The sequence below is a fragment of the Arabidopsis lyrata genome, assembly GCF_000004255.2.
Source record: "Arabidopsis lyrata subsp. lyrata unplaced genomic scaffold ARALYscaffold_1, whole genome shotgun sequence".
Lineage (NCBI taxonomy): Eukaryota > Viridiplantae > Streptophyta > Magnoliopsida > Brassicales > Brassicaceae > Arabidopsis > Arabidopsis lyrata.
The window spans coordinates 28,622,736-28,639,421 of record NW_003302555.1 but is presented as its reverse complement, the minus strand read 5'-3'; the positions used below and the strand labels follow the sequence as shown (position 1 = coordinate 28,639,421).

At 31.6% G+C, this 16,686-nt stretch overlaps 3 protein-coding genes and 1 long non-coding RNA gene across 6 annotated transcripts; 3 read left to right on the top strand and 1 right to left on the bottom strand.

The window, feature by feature from the left end:
• The first annotated feature begins 953 nt into the window (after window positions 1–953).
• Window positions 954–1,497, top strand: LOC9330512 (PE-PGRS family protein PE_PGRS33). The gene has a single exon (XM_002894405.2). It carries the CDS (start codon window positions 1,024–1,026, stop codon window positions 1,342–1,344), a length of 321 nt encoding a protein of 106 aa, XP_002894451.1. The 5' UTR covers window positions 954–1,023; the 3' UTR covers window positions 1,345–1,497.
• A 584-nt stretch (window positions 1,498–2,081) lies between these two features.
• On the top strand, window positions 2,082–2,539 carry LOC9330511 (short stature homeobox protein 2). 2 transcript variants are annotated; one of them, XM_021014155.1, is made up of 2 exons: window positions 2,082–2,290; window positions 2,331–2,525. In XM_021014155.1, the coding sequence occupies exons 1-2, from the start codon at window positions 2,093–2,095 to the stop codon at window positions 2,415–2,417; spliced, it is 285 nt and encodes a 94-aa protein (XP_020869814.1). In that variant the 5' UTR covers window positions 2,082–2,092; the 3' UTR covers window positions 2,418–2,525. The 2 variants fall into 2 exon arrangements, with proteins under 2 accessions (XP_020869814.1, XP_020869813.1); XM_021014154.1 differs by having other exon boundaries at window positions 2,082–2,539.
• Window positions 2,540–8,950: 6,411 nt separating this feature from the next.
• Window positions 8,951–12,143, top strand: LOC110224726. The gene is made up of 4 exons (XR_002329225.1): window positions 8,951–9,299; window positions 9,450–9,506; window positions 9,674–9,739; window positions 11,978–12,143. It is a non-coding gene; the product is annotated as an uncharacterized LOC110224726 (long non-coding RNA).
• Window positions 12,144–12,377: 234 nt separating this feature from the next.
• LOC9327825 (pentatricopeptide repeat-containing protein At1g53600, mitochondrial) lies at window positions 12,378–15,531 on the bottom strand. 2 transcript variants are annotated; one of them, XM_021011476.1, is made up of 3 exons: window positions 13,196–15,531; window positions 13,033–13,076; window positions 12,378–12,779 (listed from the first exon to the last, which is right to left on the bottom strand). In XM_021011476.1, the coding sequence occupies exon 1, from the start codon at window positions 15,493–15,495 to the stop codon at window positions 13,315–13,317; it is 2,181 nt and encodes a 726-aa protein (XP_020867135.1). In that variant the 5' UTR covers window positions 15,496–15,531; the 3' UTR covers window positions 12,378–12,779; window positions 13,033–13,076; window positions 13,196–13,314. The 2 variants fall into 2 exon arrangements, with proteins under 2 accessions (XP_020867135.1, XP_020867136.1); XM_021011477.1 differs by having other exon boundaries at window positions 12,378–12,682.
• Window positions 15,532–16,686: the final 1,155 nt, after the last annotated feature.

Genomic DNA, 16,686 nt, shown 5'->3' with positions numbered 1-16,686 from the left:
AGATATAAATAATTATGAGGACCAAAATGCAAATAAAAAAAGATGAAACCTCAAATTTGAGGTTTTGAGGTTGCCTTTGGAGAACCAAAAACCTTATATTTGAAGATTTGAGGTTGCCTTTGGAGATGCTCTTAGGGTTTAGTATTTGGTATAACATACGTATTTTTGCAAAAAAAAAAAATCATAAATACGTACATTTTTAAGTGTTAAAAAAAAGCAAAATCCGTAAACTATTTAAAAAATGACATTTTCGTAAGTTTTTCCAAAAAAATGGCATTTTAGACAATAATCCCGTGTTATAATGATGTAATGATACCGGACAGAAATCACATCATTCTTTATAAAACTTTGAATATCTAAAATATTTAGGTTGCCCACACAAATATTAAAATAGAATACCCGTTTAAAATAATACTGACAATGATGTTTCGAATATTTCTCACTTAGTCACACGTTTTCGTATTGACCAAAATTTTTTCACTCCATAGTGTGTAGAATGATGTTACAAATATTCAACCGATTACGGTGATCTCATTTTATCATTGACCTTACATCAAATAAAATACAGTGTTCACTACAAAAATTGTATAAGACGAAAACAAGAAAGAGAAGAAAACCCTTTAATAGACAAAATCAAAACTCTGTACTAATTCTTGAAGAGTTAAAATAAAATCATAATTTTAAATAATATTCTACACGATAAAGAATGAATATTCTGGTGGTATGAGCTGTGAGCAGAAACATCTACGAAGTTGTGTGAGCGAAAAACTCAATGTATATATTTTTGTAAATAATAAAATGCAAAGCAATTTGAAATTTATGGAATTTCATTGGAAATATATAAAAATAATCAAGAAGAAAATGTCTAAATTTTTGCAAGTAATGCTGAAATTTCCTTTGAAATTTCGTGTATGTTTAAGAAAGTAAAGAGGTTTATTTCATAACCTTTCTATATAAAGGACACTACTCTTGCATCTTTTTGGTATCAGTTCAGTTTCACAAAAAAAAAAAAAAAAAGGTATAATGGAGCCTGTTGTTAATGTCATCATTATATTAGGTGCCTGTGGTATTTTCGTGTTGACTGTCATATGTTGTGTCTCCCATAGGAAGAAAGAGCCTTTGTCTCAGCCGCGGGATTTGGAAAAAGGTTTAGCGGGAATAAAAGATGGAGGACTTGTTGTTTTGACCGGAACAGCTGTTGTAGGTGCGGCTGTAACCACAGCACGTTCTGGCGGTTGCGGCGGTGGAGGAGATGGTGGCGGTTGTGAAGGTGATGCTGGTGGAGGAGATGGTGCTGGAGGAGATGGTGGCGGTTGTGGAGGTTGTGGCGGCTGTGGAGGTTAAGGGTTTCGTATAGTTTGTGGGTGTGAATTATCTCGTGATTAACTTTGCATATAATGTTAGATTTAAACTCTTGTGAGGTTGGAAATTGTATCATAAGGTCAAGAAATGATCGTGTAAATATGAATTGTTTGTTTACAAAATATTAGTTTTCTTAGAAACTTTCTTTTATTTTTATATATAATAATTTGGATAAAAAAACCATGCATGGACACCAACGATATGAATATAAACAATGACAGTTGGAGTTTTGTCAATACTCTTTTCGTTTCAAATTAATTATCGTTTTAGAAATTAAATTTTGTTCTAAATTAGTTATAGTTTTATATTTTATCAAAAGCTGATTTTTGACGAAATTTCCTTTCTATCCATAGGTCATGTTCGGTTCATAATCGCCAGTAACTGCGACTGCAATTTTAAAATCGCGGGATGTTGTTCGTTTGGCAATCGCGTGACTGATCGCTGCGACTAATCGCCATTTAAATTTTTGCTAGTAAAATTGAAATTTCCTTTGCAATTTCGTGTATCTTAAAAAACTAAATAGGTTAATGCCTTAACCTTCTATATAAAAGGAAACTATTCTCCCATCTTTTTGGTACAAGTTCACTTTCACAAAAATATTTAAAGATATAGAGAAGACTCTGTTTGCTTTTTAATGTCTTAAAAATGATTCGAATTGTATCGCATTAAGTTGTAGAAAACGTTTATTTTTCTTTTGAATATAATTTAACATTAAATTCAAAAAAAAATAATGGAGCCTGTTGTTAATGTCATTATTGCAGTATCTGTCTGTGTTATTTTCGCATTGATTGTCATAGGCTGTGTCTCCCATAGGAAGAAAGAGCCTTTGTCTCAGCCGCGAGATTTGGAAACGGGTGTAACGGGAACAAAAGATGGAGGACTTGTTGTTTTGACAGTAAATGACGCCACAACAGCTGTTGTAGCTGCAGCTGTAACCACCGATGATTACAACGGTTGTTGTTGCGGAGGCGGTGGTGATGGTGGAGGAGATGGCGGCGGTTGTGGAGGTTGCGGCGGCTGTGGAGGTTAAGGGTTCCGTATATTGTTGGATTTGATAATTATCTATGCATATAATGTAAAATTATTTATACTTTCGTGAGGATGGAAATTGTATCATAAGGTGAATAAATGATCGTGTGAATATGAAATGCTGGTTTACAAAATCTTAATATTCTTATAAACTTTCATTTTGTTATAAACCACATGTTGGATGGACTCCATAACCGTGGACCTTATGCATATTCTAGAAGGCCCATGTCCATGTCCTAGAAGGCCCATGCCCATGTTCTTGAAGATTCTCCTTATGACGGCCTATATTGTACTTAGTGGGCTTTTGGGCTTAAGGGTTTACTAGCCCAATGGGGATTTGTCTCCCCTCATCATGTATATATATGTATCGAAATCTCATTCATTAATCAATAGAACAACACAGTTTACAACACATTTCTCTTTATATAATAAGTTGGATGATATCCAAGTATGCTTGGACACAAACGGTGATGCATGGTTGGAGTATATTTTTTAATATTTGCAAAAACTATATCATGATTTTCTATAAGTAAATGATTAAAATCTAGTGAGAGTTTTTTTTCTTTCTTTTACAATAATTTATTAATGTTTAACTAAGAGTAAACTAAAAATGAAAATTTTAACTCTTTTTCTCTTATTGAAAGTCATTTTTCTTATTGGTGTGAAAAGATTAGTAACAACTTTTGAGATAATTTATTTGGTTTGAAATTTCTGAAAATCTAAGCTGGTCAAGCTTTAATCCATTACTCAGCTATGTAAATTCTGAGATATGCTTTAAATTTAAACAAGAATTCAAATCTAATGGATATTCAACCTAAATATTGTTCGAGGATGAAGGAATTGTGTGTGTGGTTGTGTAGATATTCAAAAACAAGAATTTGAGGATGAAGAAATTATTATTACAATCCTTTCAAGATAAGCTAAACAACATACACTTATGAGATGTATTATAGAATATGGACTGTTGGTTACAATATAATATGTGCAACTTTGGATGTCTCCATGAGTCCATGTACTTAAAATTGAAATACAAATAAGTCAAACAACAATCTATATTATTAATTGGGAAGCATTGGATAATAAATAATCTTATAAAGGGTAAAGAATTACAAAAAATGCCATTGGTTTTTAGTGTTTTTAAATAACTTCATTAAGAGTACAATAGTAATCACAAAATTAATATATTTAAATAAAAAATAGTTTAATTCTTTTAAATACTTATTAATTTCCAAAAAAATAAACTAATTTTCTCTCCCTTATTAATTATAAACGAAAATTTGAAATTATTTTTTTAAAAATTGTTAACCAATAGGAATTGAAAAACTAAGATTTGATATCTAACTAAGATTTTTTCTAAACCAATCCTAATAGACTATTCTATATCAAAAATACAAATAAAAATAATATCATTTTAATTCAAAATTAAAAATAACTATCATTTAAAAAGATTTATCAATGGAGGATTTTAAGATTGAATTTGAAATTTGGTAAAAAAATTAAATGCAAATATTTTAATATTCAGTTTTGTTATAATATTTTTATTACAAATTTTGAAATATAAAACGAAATTTTATTTCATAATTTCTAAAAAACCATATTAAATATTAACAAATATTTATTTTTACTATGAAATAAACTCAAATAATAATAAATTTTAAGTAATTGTCATAATGGTTTTCGTTTAGAGCAATTTTCGAAAAAATCTAAACAATAGAATGTACATATTAATTTTGAAATATTTTGTGTTTTATTTTTTTCTTTTCAACTCAGATCTTCCTTAAATAATAACTAGATGCAAATATTATTTAAGGAAGATTTTAAGATTGAATTTAAAATTTGGTAAAAAATTAAATGCAAATATTTTAATATTCAGTTTTGTTATAATATTTTTATTACAAATTTTGAAATATAAAACGAAATTTTATTTCATAATTTCTAAAAAACCATATTAAATATTAACAAATATTTATTTTTACTATGAAATAAACTCAAATAATAATAAATTTTAAGTAATTATCATAATGGTTTTCGTTTAGAGCAATTTTTGAAAAAATCTAAACAATAGAATGTACATATTAATTTTGAAATATTTTGTGTCTTATTTTTTTCTTTTCAACTCAGATCTTCCTTAAATAAATCCATAATATATTGCACACAGTTTTTGAAATTATGTAAACTAATTATATATTTTGCATTCAACACAAATTATGCAGCAATAGCATATCCCTTTTATAGATGTATCTAAAACTTTTATTTTTAGTCCAAATATTGAACTAATTATGATTAAACAATGAAAAGAAGAATATGCAAAATTTAGCTAAGGAAAGAAACATTAATAAATTTGTTAAAATATTTGTAACTTTAACATCATATATATTAATCCGCAAAACTCACAGTATGTATTTTATGGTATTTTAAAGTAAGCAAACAAGAATTTGGAACATGGTTTTAATGGAATGAAATGAGAATAAGAATTACGAGACGGGATGGCAGGGGAACATAAATTAAAAATCAATCTTAATACTCAACTGGTATGAGTTTGTGTTATGAGCACTATATAAAATAAATTTGTTTACACACATAACCTTATACGTACGTTTTTAGTTACAATTTATGACAGATACGGGACCGTAATATTTTTATTTCACGTATACGAGACGGGTTATGGGACGAAAAATTTATGACATATACAAGACGGGATAGGTTTCTTGTTCCAAAATAGTTACGCCTAGCTAATATACATGAAATAATCCAAACTAAACCGAATATGTATCCTATTTAACACATGTAATCAAACAGTTAGAAATGTTTTGAATAGTTTAGAAAATAAAAACGTAACATCACTTAACTTTTGCAACTAAATAATATCTTAATTTTATATTAAATACAATTTCACACGTACGTGTAGGTCCGAATCTTAAAATATAACTATGCACTAACGCAACTAAATTTCGTTCATTACTCTAACTTTATAATATCTATATTATTACAAAGTTCACTAACACAACAAAATATTTTATATTTTTAAAATCTATATAACAATTTCTAAAAAAAATATCTCTGCACGTACATGTGGATCTAGATCTAATACACTAAAATATACATCATAAAAACAATAAAATAATCTATATTGTATGAAAATTTGTAAGAAATGTTTTTGAAATATGAAACCCCGCACGTACGTGCGGGTCAGGATCTAGTTTAGTATAATTTAACACAAGTAGCATCTGTTTATCTACATCTATATCTATACATACATCTTGATGTTTTCCTGTATGAGAATCAAATCATAATTAGTAGGAACTAATTAAAAGAAAGAGAGAAGACTATTAGATTGATCAACGATGGGGAAATTGATTATGCTTATATTCTTTGTGGCAGTTTTCTTAAATCTTAATCATTTGGCTAATTCACTTTCTCTACAACAAAACTAAGAAAGATGGTGGCAAGATAAGAACCAGTTGTCTCCCCTTCGGCTATGACGACGGCGTCTGATGTCACCAACAACAACCTTTGTGTGTCTTTATTGAATGCTCATTAAACTCTACTCTCTTTGTGGAAACCATATTATCCTGATTCTTATTTGTATGTAATCTATGTAAAATTTGAAAATATTTAATGAAACTATATATCATTATCTCAAAAATATTACAGAACTATTTTAGCAAATGATCATGATTTCAAAAAAATAAGAATCCCATAAACATTCTCTGTCTGAAGGTCAAACTCGCTCTAAGGACAGATTGAGTTCGAAGGAATGATTTTCTCCCATGTTTACCCAACACGTCATACATACGAAAAATCTACTCGGAATGTCTATTTAACAAGAAAAGTTGCGAGAGAGTCATTACAAGAAGACAGTTACTAACTTACTATATTGCTTTAATACCAAACGCAATCTAGTTGATGTTAGAGAATTAATAAAACTTCATGTAACTATTGGTGATGGTAATTGACCATATAATAACATTTCAAAGAAATTGTAACTCTTCCAAATGATACCCTTAGTTGGAGTGCGTATTAAACTATATCAACTAAGGTTATAATAAACTGGACTTTGACCAAAAAAAAAAAATGGACTTATTGTACCGGTTGATTGAATCAACATGATTGTGATCCAGGTATGAATTGGTCACATGATTACTGTCTATATATGTTTTTTCGAAAACATATTAATATCTCTACGAAAACATATAAAATAAAATAAACAAACAATAAATCACATTGAAACAAATACTTGATCAAATCAGTAAAAACTTTTTATGAAACTATGTTTGTACCTATTAACAAGAAACATATAGGTTCATGATTCATGAATAATCAGAGGTCTGACCAAATATAATTTTCGGTTTAATAACCTTTTTTCTTAAAAAATTGTCTAAGTTGCATCTCCATTTGGGGTTGAATAAAAGCCAAAGGTAACGACTACACTAATATCCGAATATACCGTTTGAAATTCAAATACAACCTAACACAAAAGTCAATGGTTAACAAAATGATGACTTTTAAATATGAAGCCAAAAAGATTTTTATAAAGGGTCATCATCTCTATATATATGTACATCTTGTTGTTTCCTTATCTGAGGAGTGAAAAACAAAATTCACAGATAAGAAGAAATTAACATAAAAAAAGTTAATCAAATGAGTCCTGTGGCGATTCTGTTCATAGTGTTTGGGGCATTTCTCTTGTTTTTGTTCATCTTATGGCTCATTCACTTTCTCTACCACAAAGCTAAGAAGGATGGCAAGGAAAGCATCGCCTGTCTCGGCAGCGGTTACGGTGGCGATTTCGGCGGCTGACTTTAATCTTACCGTGCGTGGTAACTTGTGATTTCAATACTTTTGCTGGGATATGTATATATATTTATCCATACAAGTTCTTTGTTGAATTGTATTTGTTCTGAAGTATCATAGATTGTTTATGAGTTCGTACTTCTGCAAAATCGTCTATACATGTGCTTGTGTACTACACTACAATATGTAGAAGTTAAGGTTGTTTCCACAGAAAATTTAACCGGGAAAATTGATTGAAATTCTCTTATTACTAGTTAACACTTAAATGTTTACTTCTGAATATCCATTTTTTTTATGAGTTCGATATATCACAAATTATTAATGGATTATCTGAAGTTATGGATCTACCATTGTTTAACAATCTGCTCATAGCAGTTTTTATAAGATTTGATGACCGTATATATAATCCCATATTTTGTTTTCACATGTTATTTTCAATAGATAACCGATAACTTATAAATAAACACATGCACTTTAGAGCAATATAGATACGTAGTGAAAATATTGAATAAATATTATATTTTAAAAACCAATTCCATCCATGTGAAGTTTGCAAACCATTAAAATTCCCTTAACCATTACAACTGTATACCACTAATTAGGAAATTATTTTTGTTAATTAGTTTACTTCATGCTCTTATATATGATTGATATATTGTCAAACCATTAAAATATTCTAAAATTGCTGGATATTTTTTAACAAGAAATTTACAAGCCAAAGACTTAGACAAGTTGATAGAATGGTTAAATCACAATTCTCAACTAGTTTAGTGGCACATTTTGTCAAACCTAAATTCCCTCAATTATTATCATTTTTTTGTCAACTCCCTTAATTATTATCACAATTAAAAATAAAAGTCATCGAAACAACTTCCAAATACAAAGTCTCAAAAATACAACCTCCAAAAAAACTTATTGTATATAATATGAACACATATCTATAAAGAGCAAGAGACAGAGAGATTATTATTTCTCTATAAGAATCAAAATCTTAATATAGAACTCAAGTAAAACAAAATCTGATGACTCCTTTGAAGATTATGGACATAGTGATTGCGGTGATATTCTTGATAATATTCATCTTATGTCTTTTCTACTTTCGTTACCAAAAGAGTCAGAACGACGGCCGGAAAGAGAGCACTACCGGTGGTTGTTGCTGAAGCGTCTAGGCGGCTGCCACCGCACGACTTGTCACTTTAACCGTTTCGTTTAAAGATATATGATTTATATGTATTTGCTTTTGAAATATGAAAGATGTTATAATTTGGGTTTGTGTGTGCAAGTTGTAGAGATGAAACAAACATATACATGAATTTTTTATTTTACATCGTATTTTAATATGGATTTGTAATTAAATTAAAGACACACACATATATATATATATATATATATATATATTGCAAATTATTAAATTATATAGAAATTTTGTACAATTTTAAGAAAATATATAACTTTTAATCTTAAAACATATATAGAGTGCTAGCTGATATCTAACTTTGAAAACTAATAATTTGTAAATACTCACGTATTTCATTAATTGTTTAATTTTTCTTTGTTCAAAAACATGTACTTAAGCGGATTTGAACACGAAGTACATAATGATCCCTAATATAAACTAACACGCTACATGCATGTTACAATTTATTTGAGTACGTATAATGCTTTTGAAAGCTAAATATATAAGCTGTGTAACTTCTTAAATTATTTTCAAGTTATCATGATTATTCTAATTTCCAAATGGTATAAAATAATATAAAATTAAATATCAGTACTTATAAAAATGGTTGGATCAGCTTCAGCATTATCTTTACCTTTCACTTGATATACTGTATAACTATTTAGATAATATTCAGTCCAACAAAATCGAATGAGAAAAGAAAAAGAGATTAAATCCAATAGAAAATAGAAAAATAATAAATAAAGAAAAAAATCTACCCAAACTATAGCAGCATCATCTAACTAGAAATCGTTAGAGCATCTCCATCGACGGATCCAAATGGGTGTCTAAAAGACAAAAAGTCCAAAAAATAAATCAAAACTAAGTAAAATCAATAGATCCGGTTACAATTTTGGACATTAGATCAGATTTAGACTCGCATACGTGTCAATTATTGGTTAGTCTCTGTTGGTAGTTCTTAGCGATGATTGAAGACGAAATTAGGCATTGTTGCTTGATTTCGATAAGTAATTGCTTCAGTCTCTCTCTGAATATTGTTTAGATTCGAAAACTGCAATCTCTAATTCTTGCTTGTTCTCTGTTGCAGGTTGAGGTTTTTGGGTCATACATGACAGGGCTTTATCTTCCAACTAGTGATATAGATGTAAGGGTTAAACAACACTTTTGTTTCATGTATTAATCTTTTTATGTTTATGAAGAGATCTTCCCTCATAATCATCTCTCTTCTGTGTCTCTCTGGTTTAAGAAACCCCTACTTAAACACATATCATATTAGTCTTCTGTGTCTTTTTCTTTTCTTTGATCCGTTAGGCCATCATCTAAATGAGTCTCAATATCATCAAAGAACAAAGGCAACTGAGTTTAGCTAGTATTAAGGTAATTCTTCTTCCTTATATGGTTAAGATCGACTGTCTACTTAGCTTTTGGTTGAGACATTTAAGTTTCTTGAATGGTTAAGATTGCTTGGTTAAGACTGAATTGAGTGGGTTTTTATTAGGTAAAGATATGTGATAAATACTTGTTAGTTGTGATAAATGCTTGTTTGTTGTTTAGTAAACTGTCTACATCATGTTGACGCTTTGTGTGTGATCAATGCTAGTTAGGTTAAGACTAATCAATGCTTGTGTAAGACTGAAGTGATAAATGCTCGTTAGCTGTGATCAATGTTTGTTAGCTGTGTGATTAACTTCCTCCGCCGCCACCACATCCTCCTCCTCCACAGCCACCACCACCATCACCACCACCACCACCATGATGTCCACCACCACCACAACCACCACCGCCATGATGTCCGCCGTGATGGCCACCGGCATGATGGTGGCGGTGATTGTAGGAGAGAGTAGGGAGAGACGCAGCAGCTGGATAAAACATGTAGCCACCATTGCTTGTTCTTACCGCTCTGGTTCTCTGGTTGTTAGGCTTTTGTGCAGACCCTCCATAATTAGTGACAGTCTCCTTCTTCCCCGACTCCAAAATACACACCAATATTCCCATCAAAACAAAGAACCCACCAAAGGCTATGAGAATAATAAAATGAGTTTCCATGATCTCTCCCTCTCTCTCTCTCTCTCTCTCTCTCTCTCTCTGGAATAGAAAACAAGAATCGTATAAACTTTCAAATAATCACGTTTTCTTCTAACCAACGCAACCGTATTTATACTCATTATCTTATCTATTATCTGTTTTCTGGTCAGAAATTATTATTTATTTTCTATTTGGATTAGCATAAGGACTTTGGGCTAACGGTGTAGTTAAGGGATGTCATTGGTAAATTTGGTGCAATACTGTGATTGCCCTAATTTATACTACTTAACTAAGACTAATGTTACCGGTAGTGATTTATTAAAATAAAAAAAAAAATAACGTTGAGATTGAATTTTGTTGATTAATTATTGATTTTTCAATTTCGAGTTATCCTCTTTGTAAAATTACTAGAATTTAACCCGCGGTACACCGCGGGGCTATATTTTAAGAAAAATATAATGTTATTTTTAAAGTTTAACTGAAGATATATCATATTAATTTGCATTTTTAAATATAGATATCTATCTATGTATTATTTAGTGTATGATTACTATTGTTTTGGTTTCAACTTTTAAAGTATAGATACGAAAACATACATTTTTTAAGTAACGATGGTATGGTGGATTTTAAAATTTTGAATATTTGACTCCGAAGTATACCGTGGGTCGGTTTTTTATAACTAAATTTTTTCAGTTGTATTTGTTTTGTTAATATTGTTTCTTTTATTTTGTGTTTAAGATTGTATAATTTTATTTTGATTGCTAATTTTAGGATTTCATCCGTGATATACCGTTATTTATTAATATCGACCCAAACACGTCATTCCATATAAACCCGTCTATATTATCCGTTAGCTAAATTATTAGTGTTATAAAATCCAATAAAATAAATTATTATTGTAATAAAATCCAATAATTTTAGGATCTCACCCGTGGTATACCGTTTTTTGAATGATTTTAAATTTATACTACTAATATGTATTTTAAATTTATCATATAAAATATACGATTTCAGGTTTTTGTGTATTTATTTTATTTAAATAAAACAACGGCTTAAATGATGACATATATAGTTTTTTTCTTGTATGTGTATATGATTTTTCTATGTGAATATTTTGATTATTATAAATTAGTATTTTTATTACTATGCAAAATGTTAATATAAATATTTGCTATAATTATTTTTTGAAGATATATGGAAAGATTGTGTAGAGATTTTTAGAAACAAATTAGGCAAGATATTGTTTGGTTAATATCTTTTATTTAAATTTTGTAAAAGTAAATAATAAATGCCAATGACATTCTTTGTAAATTAGACCGAACTTAAAATCAATCAGAACACATGAGAAAACTTACTGGTAAGTTGTGTTAAGTTGATAATATTAAGAAATATAGCTATATTGAAAAAGAAATAATCCAATAGAAACAATAATTAAAAATATACCCAAATTATAACAGGCATCATCAGCTATGTGGATTTGATGATGAAAGTATTTTGCCAATGTGCTCTTTTAATCGATGATCCATTGCTCCAAGGAAATGGTTTTGATTGAAAGTCAGTCTACACTTAATTAAGTTAATTTTGTTCCAGATTAATGATTAATGATTGTCGCCGTGATGGCCGGAGTCGGAGAAAGTAGGGAGAGACGCAGCCGCTGGATATACAATGTAGCCACCACCATCATTGCTTGTTACATCTCTGCTAATATGGTTGTTGGGCTTCTGCGCAGGCCCATTAGTGACTGCATCGCGGTTACCTCCATCGTTACATTTATCGATGAGCCATAAGATTAAGATTACAAATAAAATGAGAACCACTGCACCCGCGGTAAGTACGACCACCGCCATCAAGTAAACTGGATTGTCAGTTTCAACATTATCTTTACTTTTGTACTAGATATGTATCAAACTATATATTCAGATAATGTTCTGTTTAACAGAGTCGAATGAGAAAATAAAAAGAGATTAGATCCACTAAAAGTAAAAGAAAAAAGCCGAAAAAAAATGATTTTAGTCAAATAAAATAAAAATCTACCCAAATTATAGCAACACCATCTCTAACTAGAAATCGTTATACATAACTATCTCCGCCACCGCCACCACATCCTCCACCGCGATCACCATGATGTCCACAACCACCACGGCCATGATGGCCACTTTGATGGCCGGAATTGGAGACAGTAGGGAGAGACGCAGCCGCTGGATAAATCATAAAGTCACCACCATTGCTTGTTACAGCTCTGCTTCTCTGGTTGTTGGGCTTTTCAGCAGGCCCATTAGTGACAGTATCCTCCTCCTTCCCCGAACAAGCACATAATAAGTTTATACCATTACCAGTCAAAACAGTGAAAAACGTAGACAATAACATAAGTTTCCATGATCTCTCTCTGTCTCTGCAATAAGAAACCAGAATCGTACTAACTTCAAAGATTCACGTTTTCTTTTCTTAACCAATACAACCGTATTTAAGGAGTTTGGGCAAGAAACATTAGTCAAGTAATTAACAAACAGTTATCTAGAAAAAAAAACAAAAACAAAAACTAAATAAAAACTCCAAGAAGTATATAATATAATAAATAATTAAGAAGTAAAAAACAATTCGTAATTAATGTAATCAAATCAACCCGAAGAGGAAAAAACTCATACCTCAATAGCAGAGATGGATAGAAACTGGCCTCTACACCACTTTACTGTGAACAATATATAGACAAACCCATCAATTATTGGATGCATCAATTATGTGTGAAATATGCCAAATTTAAATCGGAAACATAAAACTGATCCATTGAAGGAGGATTCAGGAGCTCACAGTTCATCTTTGGTTAGTGCTAGGAGGACAAACTTGAGAGACATTCTGTTTTACAAGGTGACCAAGTGAGCTTCTTGCTCTCGGTTGATGAAGTGAAAACCATGTCCTTGCATGTTGCTTCACTGTAAACTGTTTCCATGGCTGACACTAATCAATTCCATTTCATTTCCAATCATATCCAGTGTGAAAGCTATCTCTTCAAGATTCAGATGAGATTCATCTCCTGCAAGGAAATTATGCACTTGACCCTTTAAGATTATCCAGCTAGACCCGGGATCCTTCTTTATTCTTTTCGATTTCTTGATATTCATTATTCGATCACAATCACTGTTTTTCCCAACCATTGAATATAGCTGGGATAATACCACGTAAGGTGTTGCGCTATCAGGCTCAAGTTCGATTAGTTTCTTAGCAGCAAGCTCTGCTAGATCGACACGTAAATGAGTTTTGCTTGCACTAAGCAAGCTGCCCCAAACTCCAGAATGAGGCTCACAAGGCATTGTAGAGATCAAGTTATATGCTTCATCAAGTAATCCACTTCTGCCAAAAAGATCAACCATGCATGCATAATGATCAGGTCCTGGTTCAATGCCGTACGAGAACTTCATAGATTTGAAGTATTTCCATCCTAAGTCCACGTATCCAACATGAACACAGGCTGATAACAGAGCAAGAAAGGTAACACCATTCGGCTCTTTTCCTGTACTTTCCAACATGGAGAACAATTTAACAGCTTCCTTCCCGAAGCCGTTATAGGAAAACCCGCTGATCATCGTGTTATAAGAAACAATATTGGGCTCACTGATGCATGAGAAGATCTTGTAAGCATCATTTGTGTTCCCGCATTTGCAATACATAGATACCAATGAATTCTGAACTGACAAGTCATTCGCCATGTTCATCTTCACAACTCTACCGTGGATCTGTAGTCCTTCAATTAAATCCGCCAAACTAGCTGTTGCGCTGAGGACACTACTGAAAGTGTAGGAATTTGGACAAACCTGTTTCCGAAGCATCTTATGAAACCAGCAAAGCGCCTCCTCATAATATCCATTACTCACAAAAGCAGATATCATAGCAGTCCATGTTATGTCGTCCTTCTCAGGCATCATTCCAAACAACTCCACACATTTAGAGATTTCTCCTTTTCCAGAAAACCCCTTGATCATATCTGTCCAGGATACCATATCTTTACCCGGCATCTTCTCGAAAAGTTCATAAGCTTCAGAAATCTGTTCGCGCTGAACAAGACCAGTGATCAAGGAATTCCAAGAAACACTGTCTTTATATTTCATCACGCCAAACACCGCTTTGGCCTCTCCCATATAACCAAGCTTAGAGTACATCGAAATCAATGAATTCCCTAGAAACAGATCAAACTCCAGAGGCATTCGTGAAAGTAACCCATGAATCTGACTTCCCTCTCGGTATCTGAAAAAATCCCGACATGCTCTAAACATTACAGCCAAAGTATTAGAATTTACCCTGACATCTCCCTCCTGTCTCATTCTCAGAAACAGACCAAACCCATCTTCAAAAAACCCAGCTTTAAAATACCCATCAATCATAGCAGTCCAAGTAATCACATTTCTCTCAGGCATTCTATCAAAAAGACTTCTCGCATCCAAAATTCTCCCCATTTTGCAGTACCCATCAACCATTGAGCTATACGATACTACTTCTTTCACAGCCATACCCTCAAAAACACGAACAGCCTCGTTCCATTTCCCTACTCTCAAATACCCACTTAACAAAACATTTGAAGCAACAGGATCACGAAACTTCACAGGTGTCTCAGCATACAAACATTCCGCCTCGTCAAACCTCCCTGCCCGAACGAAACCAGTAATCATCGTCGCATAAGAAACCGCGTTCTTCTCCGGTATATCACAAAACAATTCATAAGCTTTCCCTAAATCACACTTGTTTTTAATCATAGCAGTAATCATCGCATTATAAGAAGTTGTAGCTCTCACAGGCATTTCATCGAACACTTGCCATGCTTTACTCATTTTCCCATTCTCCGCGTAAGCAGAAATCATCGCATTCCAAGAGACTATACTTCTATGCGACATTTGTCTAAATATAGCTTCAGCCTCTTGGAGATTCCCATTTCTCGCGAGCTTCGAAATCTGAGAATTGCATTGAAAGATAGCTGTGCTCGTCGTCGTCGTCTCCAGAAAGCTTCGTGTTTTCTGGGTAATGGGCTCGTGGTTAGAGACAGCAAGCGTAGAATTACATCTCAGACAAAGATTGTGTCTGTAAATTAATCCTTTGTTCGTAATCGGCCTCATCACCATTGACTAGCGATTCCAAAGAGAAAGAAAAAAAAGCCGGGAAAACATTTAGGGTTTTAAATTTTATATATGAATTTGTTTATTTAGTTCACATTATTATCTAGGTACAACTATGTACGTTTGTTCAACTTGGTATTTTTATTAATTATGTACAACTGCATCATATTTGTTAAACTAGGTAAAACTATGTACGTTTGTTCAACTTGGTATTTTTAATAACTATGTACAACTGCATCATTTTTGTTAAACTAGGTACAACTATGCAGCTATTTAGGTTTTATTTTTACAACATTACCAAAATTTAAATATAAATAGATAAGAATTAGAAGACAATGACTAGAAGAAATATGTTTAATCGGACTTACAATACTAGAATTCGCCAAATACATATTTTTGAGACAAGTCCAAAAGAACTACAATTAATTGACAAAATAATTTTGCCACATCAGCCATAGGCCCATTAGTTGTTTTGCAAAAGTGATCACAAACACATTGTTTGCACAGCCCAGCTTAACCATTTCGTGCGGTATAAATGGTAAAACAGACTCTTTGACTTGTAACGATATTTCTCGTGCTTTAGATTACTCTGTTTTTCAAACATTTTACTTAACATAAGATTTTTATAAACAAAAAGTTAATAATATGTGAATGATGCGAGAACATTTCTCGTGCTTAAGATGATTATGTATACCATTTTCCATCCTATAATGGTCAAATAGTTTTTAAACATTAATCTATTATGTTTCCTTTCCTAAAAGCATATATAGTTCAAATAGAGAAATAATCAAACTAAAGACTGAGGCAACTTGGCAAGACAAGTGTATGTAATGGGTTTGGTCAATTACACGTCGCTCAACTAGCATAATTGACACATTCCTTTAAAACTTATAATAAAAATTAAATAAAGGTAAAATAAAAAAGCAAATAAAATCAAAGTCAATGAAACAACTTGTATTAGTGTGTATATATATAAGTGGAAATTGCAAATACAAAGTCAGAAAACAGCTAACCTCCAAAAACATTTTTCCTTCTATATCGATGGATCGAAAAATTATAGATTCAGTAATCTACTTAGCGTTACTTGGCTTTCTTCTTCTCAAGTATCATTATTTGTTTAAAACCAAAAAAATATCATTAGCTGTTGTCTCTTAGGTATTCGTCAAGCCTTGTTTGAGATGAATAGTCGCGAAGACA